At 39.0% G+C, this 15,487-nt stretch overlaps 4 protein-coding genes across 4 annotated transcripts; all 4 read left to right on the top strand.

Moving 5' to 3' along the window:
- The first annotated feature begins 5,669 nt into the window (after nucleotides 1–5,669).
- On the top strand, nucleotides 5,670–6,152 carry LOC108029031 (actin nucleation-promoting factor WASL). The gene has a single exon (XM_017101080.3). The coding sequence runs from the start codon at nucleotides 5,757–5,759 to the stop codon at nucleotides 6,009–6,011; it is 255 nt and encodes an 84-aa protein (XP_016956569.1). The 5' UTR covers nucleotides 5,670–5,756; the 3' UTR covers nucleotides 6,012–6,152.
- A 448-nt stretch (nucleotides 6,153–6,600) lies between these two features.
- On the top strand, nucleotides 6,601–7,711 carry LOC108029306 (uncharacterized). Its single transcript, XM_017101510.3, has one exon. The coding sequence runs from the start codon at nucleotides 6,689–6,691 to the stop codon at nucleotides 6,992–6,994; it is 306 nt and encodes a 101-aa protein (XP_016956999.1). The 5' UTR covers nucleotides 6,601–6,688; the 3' UTR covers nucleotides 6,995–7,711.
- A 289-nt stretch (nucleotides 7,712–8,000) lies between these two features.
- On the top strand, nucleotides 8,001–8,617 carry LOC108029305 (uncharacterized). The gene has a single exon (XM_017101508.3). It carries the CDS (start codon nucleotides 8,058–8,060, stop codon nucleotides 8,382–8,384), a length of 327 nt encoding a protein of 108 aa, XP_016956997.1. The 5' UTR covers nucleotides 8,001–8,057; the 3' UTR covers nucleotides 8,385–8,617.
- A 3,426-nt stretch (nucleotides 8,618–12,043) lies between these two features.
- Nucleotides 12,044–12,461, top strand: LOC108029026 (uncharacterized). Its single transcript, XM_017101074.2, has one exon. It carries the CDS (start codon nucleotides 12,084–12,086, stop codon nucleotides 12,378–12,380), a length of 297 nt encoding a protein of 98 aa, XP_016956563.1. The 5' UTR covers nucleotides 12,044–12,083; the 3' UTR covers nucleotides 12,381–12,461.
- The last annotated feature ends 3,026 nt before the right edge of the window (nucleotides 12,462–15,487 follow it).

The following is a 15,487-nucleotide window of genomic DNA, read 5'->3' as shown; positions in this document are numbered from 1 at the left end:
TCTGGTGCCTGTAATTTCACAAGGGGAAAAATGGGCGCAGAAAATATGTGCACTGGGGAAAATAAAGAAATTTTATTTATTTCTATCGGAAATTAATTCTGTTTAAAAATAGCTCCGGGTGTTTGGCGATCCAACACTTGTTTACGTAATAGGTGCTTGAATTTAAAATAAACACTTTCGATTTTCTAGGGTGTCTGATGATTTTAGCACAACATTAAATAATACCTACGTTTACTTTAGTAATTTTCTTAGAACAAACACGCACTGAATGTGGTTCTCTGAGGGTCTCTTCGAAAGTCAGCGAATGGATGGCAGATCAGTTCAGTGGCAGCAGTCGCCTCTTGCAGTGTTCCGTAAAATGTTCAAGCTCGGTATTTTTATTTTCCTTGGTTTACTCACCTATAACGAGTGTGGAATGCTTAGGAAACAATTTGAAAGTTTCCGCGATCAGTTCAACACTCAAGATACAAATTTACGACAAAAACTGTCGTTAATGGAGAATAATCAAAAGGAAATTCTGGAAAAGCTGAACGCAAAAGGCGAAACCTGTGTGTCGACGGATGCCCCCCATCAGTGTTCAGTATTTTGTCTTGCAGCTCTCAGACCTTTAATTGATAACATCGCCAAACTCAGTCACGAAATGCATATTCAATCAGCTATCCTTAATGAAACCCAGGCAAATATAAGAAACCACCAAAATGAAGTGCTGAAAATTCAAATACTCTTAGAGAAGGAAATGATTAAGAATGATTAAAAAGTGAAAATAAAGAAAACAGAATCTCAATTCAGGCTAATACCGAAGCGAAGCTTAAGGAAACGTCAGATGATGAGAAGCCGGTTGTACCGTCAGGATTTCAGAAAATTGGACCGTGATATTTCCATTTCTCCGCCAATCGGGCAACTTGGCCAAATGCCAATCGTGACTGTCGCGAAAAAGGAGGCTATCTTGCGGTCTTCCAAAATCAGGAGGAGAGTACCGCTGTCCAATCGAAGCTGATAGGTCCTCACTGGCTGGGCATTACAGCCGACGATCTCGCCGCAGAGTTCATATCCGTGGCCTCCGGCAAGAAAGCTCCATTTCTGGAGTGCTGTGTGTCGCATCATCCCATAAGAAGTGGAGAGTGTGTTTATATCCACGGCAAAAATATGTTTACCAGTCAATGTTCTTTGGAAATATTATATATTTGCCAATGGGACAGTAAAGTTTAAAGAGCTCAGTGTTTTTCAAATTTTAAAAAAATAATGTTATTTTAAATTTTAATACTGCACTATGTTCTCAATAAAATTTGTGTGTTTATGTGTAAGAATTTTCTTGAATTTCAATCAAATACATGAGAGTAAAGCATTTTCTTGACGCACAAGCACATCGTTTGTTGTTCAATTATATATAGCGGTTTGCTTATACCTATACTGTGTATTTTTTCAGGAAAAACAATTTCCAAATTTCTATTTCTACAAACGATTTTGGAAATGCATATCAAACAGAGTGCCTATAACGAATAAATGGAAAATCAGTTCAGCAGCCACTTTTGCCTTTCGCAGAGCAACGCTCTCAAGATATTCAAATTCGTCAATTATTTTCTCTAAGTGATCGTCGTTTTGGGAAATGTGTGGCATGGTTAGTTTTGCAGATAATCAGCGTTCTGTTTGCGTCCTGCAGTATGCCCGATTCCAGTTTAGAGCAATTGCATTTAAATAATTAAAATCGACTGTATCTACAGCAGAACAAGAAAATTGTTGACGTAAAATAATTTGCGCAACAGAAACAATATTTTATTCGCAGTGTATGAAAGTCCATCAAACCAGGGGGCAAATCATGAAAAGGACAAATGAAGTGAAATTTAAATGATTGCATACTCGGAGGCGTTTGTTGAACCACTTATTTTCACCTAATTGCACACTCGAGTGGACAGACGATGCTTTTTCCACTTGGCTGGCTGGCCGAAAATTGGGGGCGGGGAAACCCCCAAGGGGGGCGTGCCCAGGGTCTGGTCACTTTGTGTTACGCAACAAAGTCACAAAAATATTTGCCAAACATTTTCCGATTTTTATGGGGGGACCCCCTCCTCGGGAAATGTTTAACCAATGTTTGGGACATGGGCAAGCATTTGCGTAATTTGTGAGCATTTGCTGTGTTTGCTGCAATAAATGAAAAGCCATTATAAAGCGACACCAGAAAGTGAAAGCCGGAAATTGTCAAGGGTGTCAAAAGGGCCGGGAGAAACGAAGATGCGTGGGTTTTCCGTGGTTAAGGGGATTGCAAACCGCAGGCAGCTCATTAAGACACAAGTTTTCACTCTCTTCGTCTTTTGCTTTATTTTTGTTTCTTTCGGTTAATTTTTGCGCCGGCGAACAGAAGCAAATTTCATGCAAATGGAAATGGAAAATGCAAATTAACAAGTTCCTTAATGGCCTTGTGGGCGAAAGGGGTGGTGTAGTCCAGAGGCTGTGAAACTGCGGGCCGATTTCAATTAAAAGTTGACAAGAATGCAGTCACCAGTGCCTCTGAAACTGTAGCCTTTAAGGGAATCCTTAATCTCTTATAATTTAAATGTAAATGCATTGCTTCAGGCTTAGGCACTATATATTTTTTAATTTTAAAAACAATACTAAGACCTTAAATTAATAATCAATTACAAACAAAATTGCTTACCACTTTCCCATAAACTAATGGAAATTAAAAAGGATTATTAACAAACGCACAGGTTACGCCTCTGTAAATTGAACTTAATTTCCGTATGTTAAGTAATTTTCGAAGCATTTTGGGAGCTTAAGCCTTAAGCAAAATAAAATTCAACACTTCAATGAGAGCTACCGCGTCATCCTCCACCTTTCGCTGGTTTTTGCCTTCGCGGCTTCAGTTTTACAAATCTATCAATCATAAACTCACAGCCAATGCCTGAAAACTGTAGCTCAATAAAATGTTCTCGAAAATGTTCAGAAACCGCTCGGCCCACCCTCCAAAAACACTTTCCAGATACGAGTATTGCCATGACATGTCGACAAAAGCAATGATTCCTTTTGGGTAGCCCCTTTCTGCACCGCCCCGATTTTCCAACTTGCCCGATTTTCCCGCCAACTCTTGTTACGCTGCGCGTTTTCCCAGCCGCGTTGCATGTCATGACATGAGCAGGAAATGCGTTTTCTGACGCCGCCGCTGAAGATGCCTCGTAAAGGAGGTGGTGAGCACTGAAAGAAAATGCTGGTAGGGCCAGTAGGTACTATTCATGTTGTGGTTCAACAAATTTATTTTTGAAATAACAATTTTTTATTTCATTAAATAAATATCACATCTTTTTAAGCATTTTCGATGCAACCGCATTTTGGTTTCCTTTTAACTGCCTACTTGTAGTCATATTTAAGTGACTTCACATCACTATGCATTTCTGTGGATCTCAAATTAAAGTAAGTATAAGATTATATGTTTCTTCAAAGTCATATTTTTTAAATTAAAATAAAATTATTTATCATAAGTCAAAACAAGAATACCTATAAATTGGGTGTTACAATTCTTTGTTTTTTAAAAAAATGTTTATATTTAAGCATAAAAAAATACAAAAATATTTTTGTTTAGGTCCTGCATGTTCCCCAAGATAATCTGTCGGTGGGTTAATATTCTTTCAGTGCCATTTCACGGGTGCGGAATTCCGGATAGCTGCTGTTCCTGGTTTCTCGGTTAGGTTTACGGTTACGGTTTTTTGGCTATGCCGTGTGCCTGGTTCCGTTTCTTGTGCACCAAGCGCAGCGCCATAAATATTTAAATTGTGCGACGCCGCCGCTACCGCTAAAAACCACCAGCACCACCAACCCCAACCCCTTTTTCGCCACCCCTTTTCCAACGCCCCCCTACGCCTGCCTGTCTTGCATGTTGCTTGCCGGCTTATTTTTTGACAGTTATCGATTCGAAGGCGCTGCCTCAGTTTCAGCTACAGATTCAGATTCAGCGCCCGATGCCAAACCACAATTTTCTGATTCTGATTCTTGACTCTCGGAGACGGAGACATTTTATCTTGCCAGGACGCAGGACTCGCTTGCAATTCATTTCCTAAAATATGCATAAGGAGCAGCCGGCGTAGAGTTAAAAAGTACATGAGTAAAATTTAGGATGGAACGGCGAGACATTGGATGCTCTTTCTAGCTACTTAACTCTCAAAATTTTGTATTTTCAAATGTAATAAAAATAATTGGTTTTTGAAAACGGGGATAGTTTCTTGCCTAAGAAGGTATCTTAAAGTATGAAACAATAAAGATACATATCATAAGCGATTGCTATTTTTATACTGCAATCTTTAAGATACTTGTAAGTGTGATTTTAAACATCATAAATAAAAGTAATTATTGATTGTCTTTGAACATACAATTTCATGAACTATTAATAAATTTAAAAAAAAAATTTAAAGGTGTATAAAAGTATGCACCAATGTTTGTAGAAGCTGAATGTTGCTATAGTGTTCAGGTTATTCTGTCAGTTATTTCGAAATTATAATAAGTAAAAAAGTTAATTATCCCAATAACCTGTTGGTAGAGTATTAACTGAAAGGATTCATTTGATTCGCGTTGTCAAGAGACCCTCCACGCCCCTCTGGCCCCCCTCGCCCACGAAATCCAGTCGATATGTTGCGAGTTATGCGGCACTCATTTCCTTCTTTTGCAGCAGTTGAGAACTTTGCCCGAAACTCGTTTGCCACTTTGTGCATGTTTAACTTTTTAGGCCCACAAGTCCTTAACCCTTAACCCCTAGTCAGCAGCCCCATGATTAACCCCCTGCAACCCCCTGAACTTTGATCAGAGTGACAAACGAGCCCGTGTGCAAAATGCAGCACGAACCACTCAAACAAACAAAGGCAAAAAAAACACGGCAGTCTTGGTTATGAAATCGAAAATTCCGCATTTGTTTGCTCAAGTGATTGAGATTCACAGAGACCCGAGAGACTTTTTGATTGACCTGCAGAAATTATCATGTTTTTACCCTGTCAAGCATTTAATATTTACCCAAGTCGCCCCTCTAGGCAAAATCGTGTCTGCAAACTTTGCATAATAGACGTGCAAATGTTTGCAAAATATTTACAAGCCAATGAAAATATGCTAGGAATTATGGCACATTTTTCTGGGCTAAAAATTGGATAAATATTTGAGGGAATTAACTGGCTGGACGGTATTGTCTTAAGCTAAGGTCTGTGTTGATTAGAGTTCACGAATTTTATGAAATTTAACCAGAGGCAAGTATTTTCACTTCAGTTTATTAAATTTATTTTAAAATTTAAGGTAATAGGTAAGTGATTATGATTAAATGGCTCTAAATAACACTTAATCAGGAGTCTTAGATATTTACACAACTCTGTGAAAATACAAAAAAAAATTCCCCCCAAATCTATGAATCATTTGATAAATTCTAATAATGTCAGATAAAAAGACAATCATATAAAAATCGACGCATTTAATAAAGAAATTGATTAAAAATCACCTGTAGACAAGGGCCTTAAAATGATTAACAAGCTTTTGCTAATAAAAACGAATTTGAGTTGTTTCTATCGATATCTCCTATCACGTATCGATACATTTCGTGGTTAAAGTAACTAATAGGGTCTACTGCCTATGAGTAATTTTTGTGGAGCTTTTTATGGGGGCCGATATTGAAGTGTTTGATTACTTAGTCTGTGCCATGCACTACGCACTCAGTTGCCAGCGATAAGTCGACATATTTGGACGTGTTTACTAGCGGAGGTATTGTTTTCGGCAAATTAAATTGACCCACCATGCCACCACCACCCCACGATCACTGCGGAGGGCCACCACCACATCGCCGGGGGCCCGTGATTAAGGTCCAGATCGCACCACCATGGCCCCGTCGTCACCGCCCACCGCCCCAAGTGGTGGTGGTGCAGCAGCAGCCGCCCCCACCACCCCCGCCAGTCATGGTGGTGCAACAGGCTCCGCCACCGCCCTACTACCAGTACCCACCGCCCCCACCACCATCCGGGAGCAGCCACTACCACAACCCACAATATTGAGAAGGAACTTTGATCTGCCAAATCCATTACGATGAATTTATTTAAGTTAGCCTGACTAATCAACCATATATCCCAAATAAAATGTATTATTTAAACAATAGAAACATTTTCATTCATGGATTTAGAGGTTTTTATATCTTCAAACATATATTATTATACTGTTGTTTTTTATTTGAATTCTTGAATACACTTCTCTTTACCGCAGATTTTTATTTAAATTGCCAGTCAGAAAAACCAATTTTACTTTATTATCACAACACTTGTTTTATTTAGAGAGCTACCATATGTATCTAGTTTTCATGGTGTTGCACCTGTTTTTTGTATTTGCATTTTCCTATTTTTGCGCACACTTTCCCATCTAGGAGATAAGAAGTTACCCACCGATAAGCCAGAATCAGTTAATACAGTAAACAAAGTGCTGAGCGAAGCAACCCGATCACCTGTTAGTGCACAACCGTCCGCTCCTCGTTATCAGGACCGGTCGGATGACTAAGCCACCTTATCTGGGCCCTAACCACTGGAATAATTCCCCACAAACCCTGATTGATGGAGCCCCCAAGTGTTCCAGTTCGGCTCGAGTGCGAGAGGTGTTTCGCTACGGGCTCTCCAGTGTTCAACGCGTTGCTGGGTGGTGAGGTTGGGTCGGTAGGTTGATTCCTTGGACTGGCTAATCAACTATGCGGTACTATGAGGATCCATGCGGCTATCCTGCTCGCCATCACCATGGTCGTCCAAATATCGAGATTGATGTGGTTCCCGGTTGGGGTGGCGCATATTATCCGCCGCCGCCTCCGCCTCGGCCCACCGAGGTTGTCTACATGACCCCGGCGGCCACCTATGTGCCGGGACCCCAGGTGGTGATCCCGCAGCCCTACGGCGGCGTTACGGTGACCCAAAACGGGTACTATCCGCAGCAGGCCTACGAGTATCAGTACCAGCAGTATCCGCAGCCCTACAACAACACGCCCTACCAGCAGTGGTGAAGGAGGTGTTCAACTGGATGTAAACCATCGCTACAATGTTCCAAGTTCCCTTCAAGTTCACTAGCAAATAAAATGTATTGTCGATAAAGTGTAACCGATAGATAACCGAAAAACCACGCACATATCTCCTTATCTTAATCTTAAGTTCTTGAAATGACAACAAAAATGGTGCAATAGTACAGATATGGGTTCCATTGATATGAAAGACAATACATACCAATACGCTGAAGACTTATAAATAACAACGATGGAAGTTGGCCAAAAGAGATGACGGAATTTATTATCAAAAGCATTCTAATTAACTCATGGAACTATTTAAAGCTATTGTAACAAGTGAAGCTACGCAGCTAATAAAATAAAATAAATATAAACTGTTGTTTTAAATCAGAAGACACGAATTTGTAATGACTATTTTCAAAAAACAATTAAAGTTTCTAAAATCAAAACTTGAAAAATCAATGGATTGGCTCTCTTTCTTACATTTTGTTATTGCTTATGAAGAATAAATAGACAACTTAGAAGTAACATTACCTATGATTATCCAGGAAATTAATAACTTTTTTTGATAAATTGTTATATAAATACTTTGTGTTTGCTTTTTGCTTTCTCCTGTATACTTCCCATAGAAATAAAAACCAAAAAGAATGAAGAGTGATTTAAAATAACCTATTTGTGTTAATCATTAATAATAAAACTTTGTATTATCCAAAGTCCCAATTTTGTGGTTTCCCTTAAAATAAATTATGATTCACCTTGAACTAGCTTATGAAATTCAGACGAAACACAAAATCAATTTGACTACTCATTGGGATTTTGTTTTTATCAGTTTATGTTTATCAATCTGTTTTTTATCGTGGAAGACAGTAATGCCACCTGACAAGATAATAAACTGAGCTACTGTGTGGGAACGTACATAACAAAATTAGAAAAAGTTCCCCCAATTAGCGATAAAAAAGCCTTAAATAGTTAAGCAGGTGAAGAAGTGAATTCAGTTCGAGAGCAGTGGCAAAGGCAGCACAACTTCACGACTGAGGATAACATTTGGATAGTTTTTGAATACAAAATGCCGTACTACGAGGAGGAACGTCGCCATCACCACCATCATCACCATGGTGGAAGGCCAATCGTGGAGGTGGACATTGTGCCGCCGAGGATCCCGCGACCGGTGATCGAGATCGGAGTGGGTGGGCGCTACCCACCGCCGCCCCCCATGGTGGAGGTCATCACCCCAGCCAACGTCTACCAGCCCCCACCGCCTCCACGCCCCGTCATCGAGGTCGATGTGGTGCCCCCTAGTCGCCCCTTCATCGAGTTCAACATCGGCGGTCGCCGTCCTCCGCCCAGGGAGGAGGTCATCATCGTCCAGCAGCCCCCACCGCCCAGGTGGTAGGCGTGGTGCAACTTTCGAGCCTTCGAAAAGAGTGAACAATCAGACATAAAATACTTTAAATTTCCATTACATTCCCTAAATAAATAATATACCTAATCTTCAATAAACACTTTAAAAATAAAAATGTTGGCTTGTACTCATTATCCATTTTAAAAAAGCAAATTCCTATAAAAGTCAAATATGTTTGTACACTAAATTAAAATTCAATAAATAAAATATTGTTCACGCTTCTAGTCGCATTGTTGGTTACTTTAAGAAAATGCAATGCAGTTTTTTGTATAGTTTTCCTATACAAATAGATATTTAAAACTTAACAGCGAATGTAGGCACTTCCTTAATTTTGCTGAGCTGAATGAAGGAATTTTAATTCAAATAAAATAAAAAGATATAAATCTTAATCACATACTTTATTTACTCACAATCTTCTTCTCTTCAGAGGCAAATGTAATTTTAAACCCGCTCGAAATATTGGCTTAAATAACTTAAATGCACTTTGCTTTAATTGAAATCTACATGATTGGTTTTCAATGTCGGTTCTTGCCGTGACACATTTTCATATGGTGAATAAATTCACATATACGCCAGCATTTATTCGCAATGTTAATGGTACGAATATGAAAATTTAACTGCTGGCGAGTGCCATAAACAATGGTCAAGGCTTTTTGCCCCCTCTTCTCTGTCTATTATCTGTACACATGATTGTTTTCGTACATTTTTTTGTTTTTGGCTTTGCCTGCTATCTGACTTGGCCGAAATGATTGATGTCCTTTTGGCCGGAGTCAGCTTATCAATTAGTGTGCAACTAGTCTTGCGTGTACACAAATATATTTAAAACTTTAATAAAACAAACACTCCGAAAAGACATTTGTGTACTCTGCAGCTTAAAATTGTTCTTTAATGTGATTAAATTTGACAGAATAAACATTGAGCATATTTAACTAAAAAATAGTGAAATATTTCTTAAGAATCTGAGATTTGCAAGCGATTTATGTCTATATTAAAGTAAATACAGATTAACTGGTTTTTGTTCCGATTAGTGCATTAATTAATTTAAAAGCAAACAGCTTGATGTTTTTAAGAACCATTATTTTAGGGTACTTAGAAAAATAAGAGAGCGATTTCAATATTTTTGAACCTGGGGCGACCCCGTGGGCAGAGGACTCCAGTGAGTCATTCAACAGCAAAGATATTAACCATGAACCAGAACAAATGAATCACAGCCACTTTATCGCCCCTTGCAGTGATAGCAAAATCAGGGTACCTCCTTATCGCAACAAACTAACATATAATTGGTATAAATAAAGGGTACAGAACTACCCCCAAAGCAGTTTCAGCTGAACAACAAGCGAAGGACGATCCCAGAAATCAAGGAACCATGTCTGATGTAAATATCAACCTCCAGTGCGAGTGCTACCACCGCAGAGGCATACTGTCTGCTCTACGGGGACGTCCTTGCCGTCGATGCCGCAGGATGATGTGCAGAAATGTGATCGTAGTGCCCACCCAAATCGGAGTTCCCGCTGCAACCACCACAGTAGTTCCGGTTGTTGTTTCCACCTACTAAAGGGGGAAATCAAATAAATAAATCATATTTTTAAAATCCAATACTTTACTTTTAGTATAGATGAGTTTAGAGAATAGCGCTTCGGAAAACAGAACTGCACTTTCAGCTTGCATAATTCAATTTTGTATAACTTTATGAGCTTGATCTCTAGCGAGCTACACTCAGTTCGGTTATTTTGAAATTCCAATACCATTCAGAAAGGGTACCCAAAACTGCATTTCCTGATTCTATAACTTGAGTAATTATTCCCCGATTTTGATGTGGGATACCTCTATGAGCTTGTAGTTGAATTCCCTAATATTTTACATTCAAGTTTTTCTTTTGAAAGAGGGTCATATTTTTAGCCCATTTTCATGTTCGATTTTTCCGTAATTCCAATACCATTCAGAATCGGGACCCAAATCTGCATTTCCTGAATCCATAACACGAGTAATTGTGGTCCGATTTCGATGTGGGATACCTCTATGAGCTTGTAGTTGAATTTCCTAATATTTTACATTCAAGTTTTTCTTTTTAAAGAGGGTCATATTTTTAGCCCATTTTCATGATAGATTTTTCCGTAATTCCAATACCATTCAGAATCGGGACCCAAATCTGCACTTCCCGAATCCATAACTTGAGTAATTATTCCCCGATTTCGATTTGGGATACCTCTATGAGCTTGTAGTTGAATTCCCTAATATTTTACATTCAAGTTTTTCTTTTGAAAGAGGGTCATATTTTTAGCCCATTTTCATGTTCGATTTTTCCGTAATTCCAATACCATTCAGAATCGGGACCCAAATCTGCACTTCCTGAATCCATAACACGAGTAATTGTGGTCCGATTTCGATGTGGGATACCTCTATGAGCTTGTAGTTGAATTTCCTAATATTTTACATTCAAGTTTTTCTTTTTAAAGAGGGTCATATTTTTAGCCCATTTTCATGATAGATTTTTCCGTAATTCCAATACCATTCAGAATCGGGACCCAAATCTGCATTTCCTGAATCCATAACACGAGTAATTGTGATCCGATTTCGATGTGGGATACCTCTATGAGCTTGTAGTTGAATTCCCTAATATTTTACATTCAAGTTTTTCTTTTGAAAGAGGGTCATATTTTTAGCCCATTTTCATGTTCGATTTTTCCGTAATTCCAATACCATTCAGAATCGGGATCGAAATCTGCACTTCCTCATTCCATAACTTGAGTAATTATTCCCCGATTTCGATGTGGGATACCTCTATGAGCTTGTAGTTGAATTCCCTAATATTTTATATTCAAGTTTTTCTTTTCAAAGAGTGTCATATTTTTAGCCCATTTTCATGTTAGGTTTTTCCGTAATTCCAATACCATTCAGAATCGGAACCGAAATCTGCACTTCCTGCTTCTATAACTTGAGTCATTGTGATCAGATTTCGATGTGGGATACCTCTATGAGCTTGTGGTTGAATTCCCTAAAGCAGTCCAGTCAAGATTTTATTTTCAAAGAGGGTCATGTTTTTAGCCCATTTTCATGTTCGAGTTTTCCGGATTTCCTATACCATTCAGAGTGAACTCCGATTTCGACGTGGGATAGCTTTATGATTATTTTCAAAGAGGGTTAACAATTTATCTTACTTCTCTTTCACTTTTCAATCTTTAGCGACTTGCTTAAAGTTAAATAATTTTGTTTAATTTATTATATTGTTTAACGTATATGTAATTTTAGTGTTATCTTATCAGCATACCTAATGGATCAACATACATGTAAGTCAGAAGATCATCAATCTCAATAGGTAAATTAGTTTTCAGTCCAGATAAAATCTCGCACCTTTCAACTTAGCAACTCCCCGAGGTGACTCACGAACTTGGGCTAATGCTAAGGCAACCCCCAGTTATGCGAGCCCCATGAATCAGCGATCTAAGCCGACCAGAGTTTACATTATAGTGCAATCGAGCAGCCCTGGAAAAATTGAATCACTAAGGTGTGCCAAAAACATTGATCCATCAATGTACTGATAAAAGGCAGAGAGGATTTCCTTATCACCGTCTTCAGTGTCGAACCATTGGACAAATAAAGTGTATCTATAAAAGAGCCCCGCGAAAATATTTAACAGTAAGCGGTATAAAGCCATAGGAACAAGACCAAGTTGGACTGAATATCGGGAAAATGAGTAACGTTAGTAATGTCAATATCAACGTTCAGTGCGAGTGCTATCATCGCCGAGGACTTCTTTACTACGCCAATCCCTTGGCCTGGGGTCGTCCCTGCCGCAGGTGTCGTCGCATGATGTCCAGGAACAATATCGTGGTGTCCGTGCCAGCAGGACAGGTGGCTACGCCAGTGCAAGCCACCGCCACCACAGTGATACCTGCCCAGAACGCGACCCACTGGCAGGCGCAGCAGGAGCCTCAGACCATGTCCGCCCTGCCACCTAAGTACGACCAAGCTGTGGCTGCCAACTAAATTAATAAAAGACTAAAATTATGAAAACGCACAATAAATATTCTTAAAAGAGCATCGCAAACTCTATGAAAACCACACGCATATCTCATAGTTTTTTTTAGCTTTTTAATGTTAAAGGACTTAAGAATAAAAGTAATGGCTTAGATTTCGAGTGTACCTTTTTTTAAGTCATTGGAACACATTTTTTATTATTGGCCTTTAAGACAAAGCCCTTTTTCTAGAGGTTTATTTTTTGCGTTTAATTTGCAGAATAGTTAATAATACAATGCAAATGGGATTCCCAGCTATTTGCTAGGAAACGGAAATAATAAAGATCGTTTAAGAGCCGCAGGGGCACAAACGGGAACTTGTCACTGCACTGGCCGAAAATCCCAGCTGAGACCCGCTTAAATGAGAATTAATTGGCCCGCTGCTGCTGCAAACCAGGGTTGCCAACTACTTAGTGCAATTAAAACAAATTGTATCTAACAGATACCAGGAGAAGGTAAAGACCTTACTAAGTCATTAACTGGGCGAATCAAGGTACACACGCATTCGTATACCCTACGTAACACAATTATGTACATTTTTTAATTATAAAATAGAATTAAGTTGTTTTTTTTTATGAAAACATTATTATTATTATTACACCTTAAACCCTTTAAGAGATTAGAGTTAGAGAACGGATTGAATCCACAACGCATTTAGAAGGGTATTTAAGCAAAAGACTTAAGAACTCATTTTGTTTCGCTGTGTGTTGCTTTATTGCCACCTTAACAAAGGTCTCTAACCAGGTTTAGCTGCATCATAAAACTTTTCTGCACACCATAATTCATATTAAACTTAGTCGGCCATTCTCCCCTCCTTGGGTCACTCACTCATTCATTCGGTTTGAAAACAAATGCTGCAACACCCTTTAGCTAAGTAAATTTCGCTTGCCTTTTGAATTTCAATTTCACTGCAAGGGTTACAAAAGAAATTGGTTTTTTAGTAAAGTAAATATTAAATAATGTTTAATTAAAACGTGAACAAAAATGTGTAATGTTATAAATACTCAAATATTTTAACTAAAAAAAATTGAAATCAATTTTGTGAGCATATTATTGTTTTACGAAACTTTTGGATATAAATGGCCAACTTTTAAAAATCCATGTATATTCGTCTTATTTTGCAAGCGAACTATTTCACCAACCTTAACACCTTTCACCGCAAACTTAATGTTTTCCTTTAAACATTCGCTTCATCAGACGCCGGCGACCTGTTTTCGCTGTTGTTTCATAAACAATGGAAGTATTATGTGTGGGGCAACAACAATAGCCGTGGGTGGAAAAGCGTTTGGGCTATGCGAGGGGAGGCAAAATGCAAAAACATGTCGGAAAATATATAGGAGAAGCTGCTGCTTCGGAGGCAGTCAAAAACAAGGTGTTTCCGACAATTTTTGCCCGCCCTAGGCCAACGTCAACGTCATTGTCGACCGTTTAGCGTCTTGGAAAATTCCGAAAACGATTAAGGGGGAGGTTTCTGAGGGTGTTAAGTAGCTGGAGTCCTTAACCCCTTGCTTACCTCTATTTCTTGTCGATTGAGGAACCTGCAGCTAGCCCAAAATGATTGCCCTCCGCCCTAAAACCATTAATTAAGCCGAGCCCAAAGGCTTTGCCGTCCCCATTTTGATTTTCCTCTTTGTTTGGGTTGGCTTTTGTCTACTCGTTTTCAGATATTTTGGCCAGGAACATTTTTTAATTGTGTTTCCGGTAATTTACACTCTATTAAAAAATTTACTCCTCCAGAGAGTGAGCCTTAACCCCTCACTGGCTGCTGTTCAGCATTGACAAGCCATCCAAAGTTTCGTCATCATCAGCACAACATCATTGGTTTTCGTCTCCTTCAGCTGCTGTGGGCAAAATCAAATTACATTAATAACTCGAGCTGGGCATAAATCAGGCCCGCAAAGGTGGCTGATTTTTCCGTTTTGCCCTTCGATTTCCCCTTCCCATAAAGCCAATCATGAACTAACCACTCTCAACTCATCAAATCTGTTGGGAAAATTGTTTGGAAATTTTAAACAAAAACCAAAAGACCAGAACCAGCAGGTGGGGAAAAAGAAGTCGAGGAGAAAGCCGCAAATTTTGGAACATTTTACTGGCCACGCCCACCACCTGCCGCCCCTCGCACACACACACACACCCGCAGACAAACCCTTTTGTTGTGATTGTTCATTGAGGCATTGAGGAATCTGGGGAGAAGTAGCTCCAATGAGCAGTGCACTGAGGAAAAATGTAACTCTATTGATAACAGGAAGAAATAAAATTATTAGAATAATTTTTATATTATCTTGTATTGCTTATTTATACATTTTTTTTAGTGTTTTTTTAGTTATCGTTCAACAGAAAATGAATGTTGGCTTTTAGTTGATATTATTTGCATAATAAGCCCCGCATATTTACCTTTACTCCAAAATGACATCCAACAAAATGTTTAATTAAATGTAATTTGAAATAAGAATTACAGCTACTTTTTATTTCCTGTGCTGATGAGCAGTAAATCTGGGAAATTAAATGCTGAGGGAGGGATGTGTGGGAGAAGTCCCGGCAAGACGAGAAGTTAGTCCAGTGCATTACCCGTCCCCCACAGCATGCATGAAATGTCTATTCTAATCCGGAAATTAAATTCCATTTAGAAATTGTCCTATACAAAATGTTTGGTCAGACATGCTCCCCTCTCCTCGACGATAGCGAGTGTATGTTTGGGGGACAACTATAGTCGGGCACACATCTATATATGCTTAATTTATGGTGAGCTCATCGGACAACTGAGGCAGCAGCAAGACCAGAACTTAACCCATCAAAATACTTGGCAATTCCCCAGGAACAGCACTTACCCCAAATCGAGTGCAAATTGGTAATTGTCTGTGGATTGGTCTCTGAGGTTAATTGGTAGAGCAAAATACTTGATGGATTTGGGCTTAGCGCTACTTAGTTTTGCGTGGTATGCATTGATTTAAGCGATCTGTAGCCTGGTCTTACAAAAAGTGTTAAATTGAGTTGTGTCACCCTGACAGCGCTGGGCCAAGTGTCAATACACAATTAAATTCCAAAATGATGGATACTATCCGCAAGGTAAATGCCCGA

Source organism: Drosophila biarmipes, chromosome 2L (assembly GCF_025231255.1).
Source record: "Drosophila biarmipes strain raj3 chromosome 2L, RU_DBia_V1.1, whole genome shotgun sequence".
Classification (NCBI taxonomy): domain Eukaryota; kingdom Metazoa; phylum Arthropoda; class Insecta; order Diptera; family Drosophilidae; genus Drosophila; species Drosophila biarmipes.
This window is presented reverse-complemented; position numbering and strand designations above follow the sequence as displayed.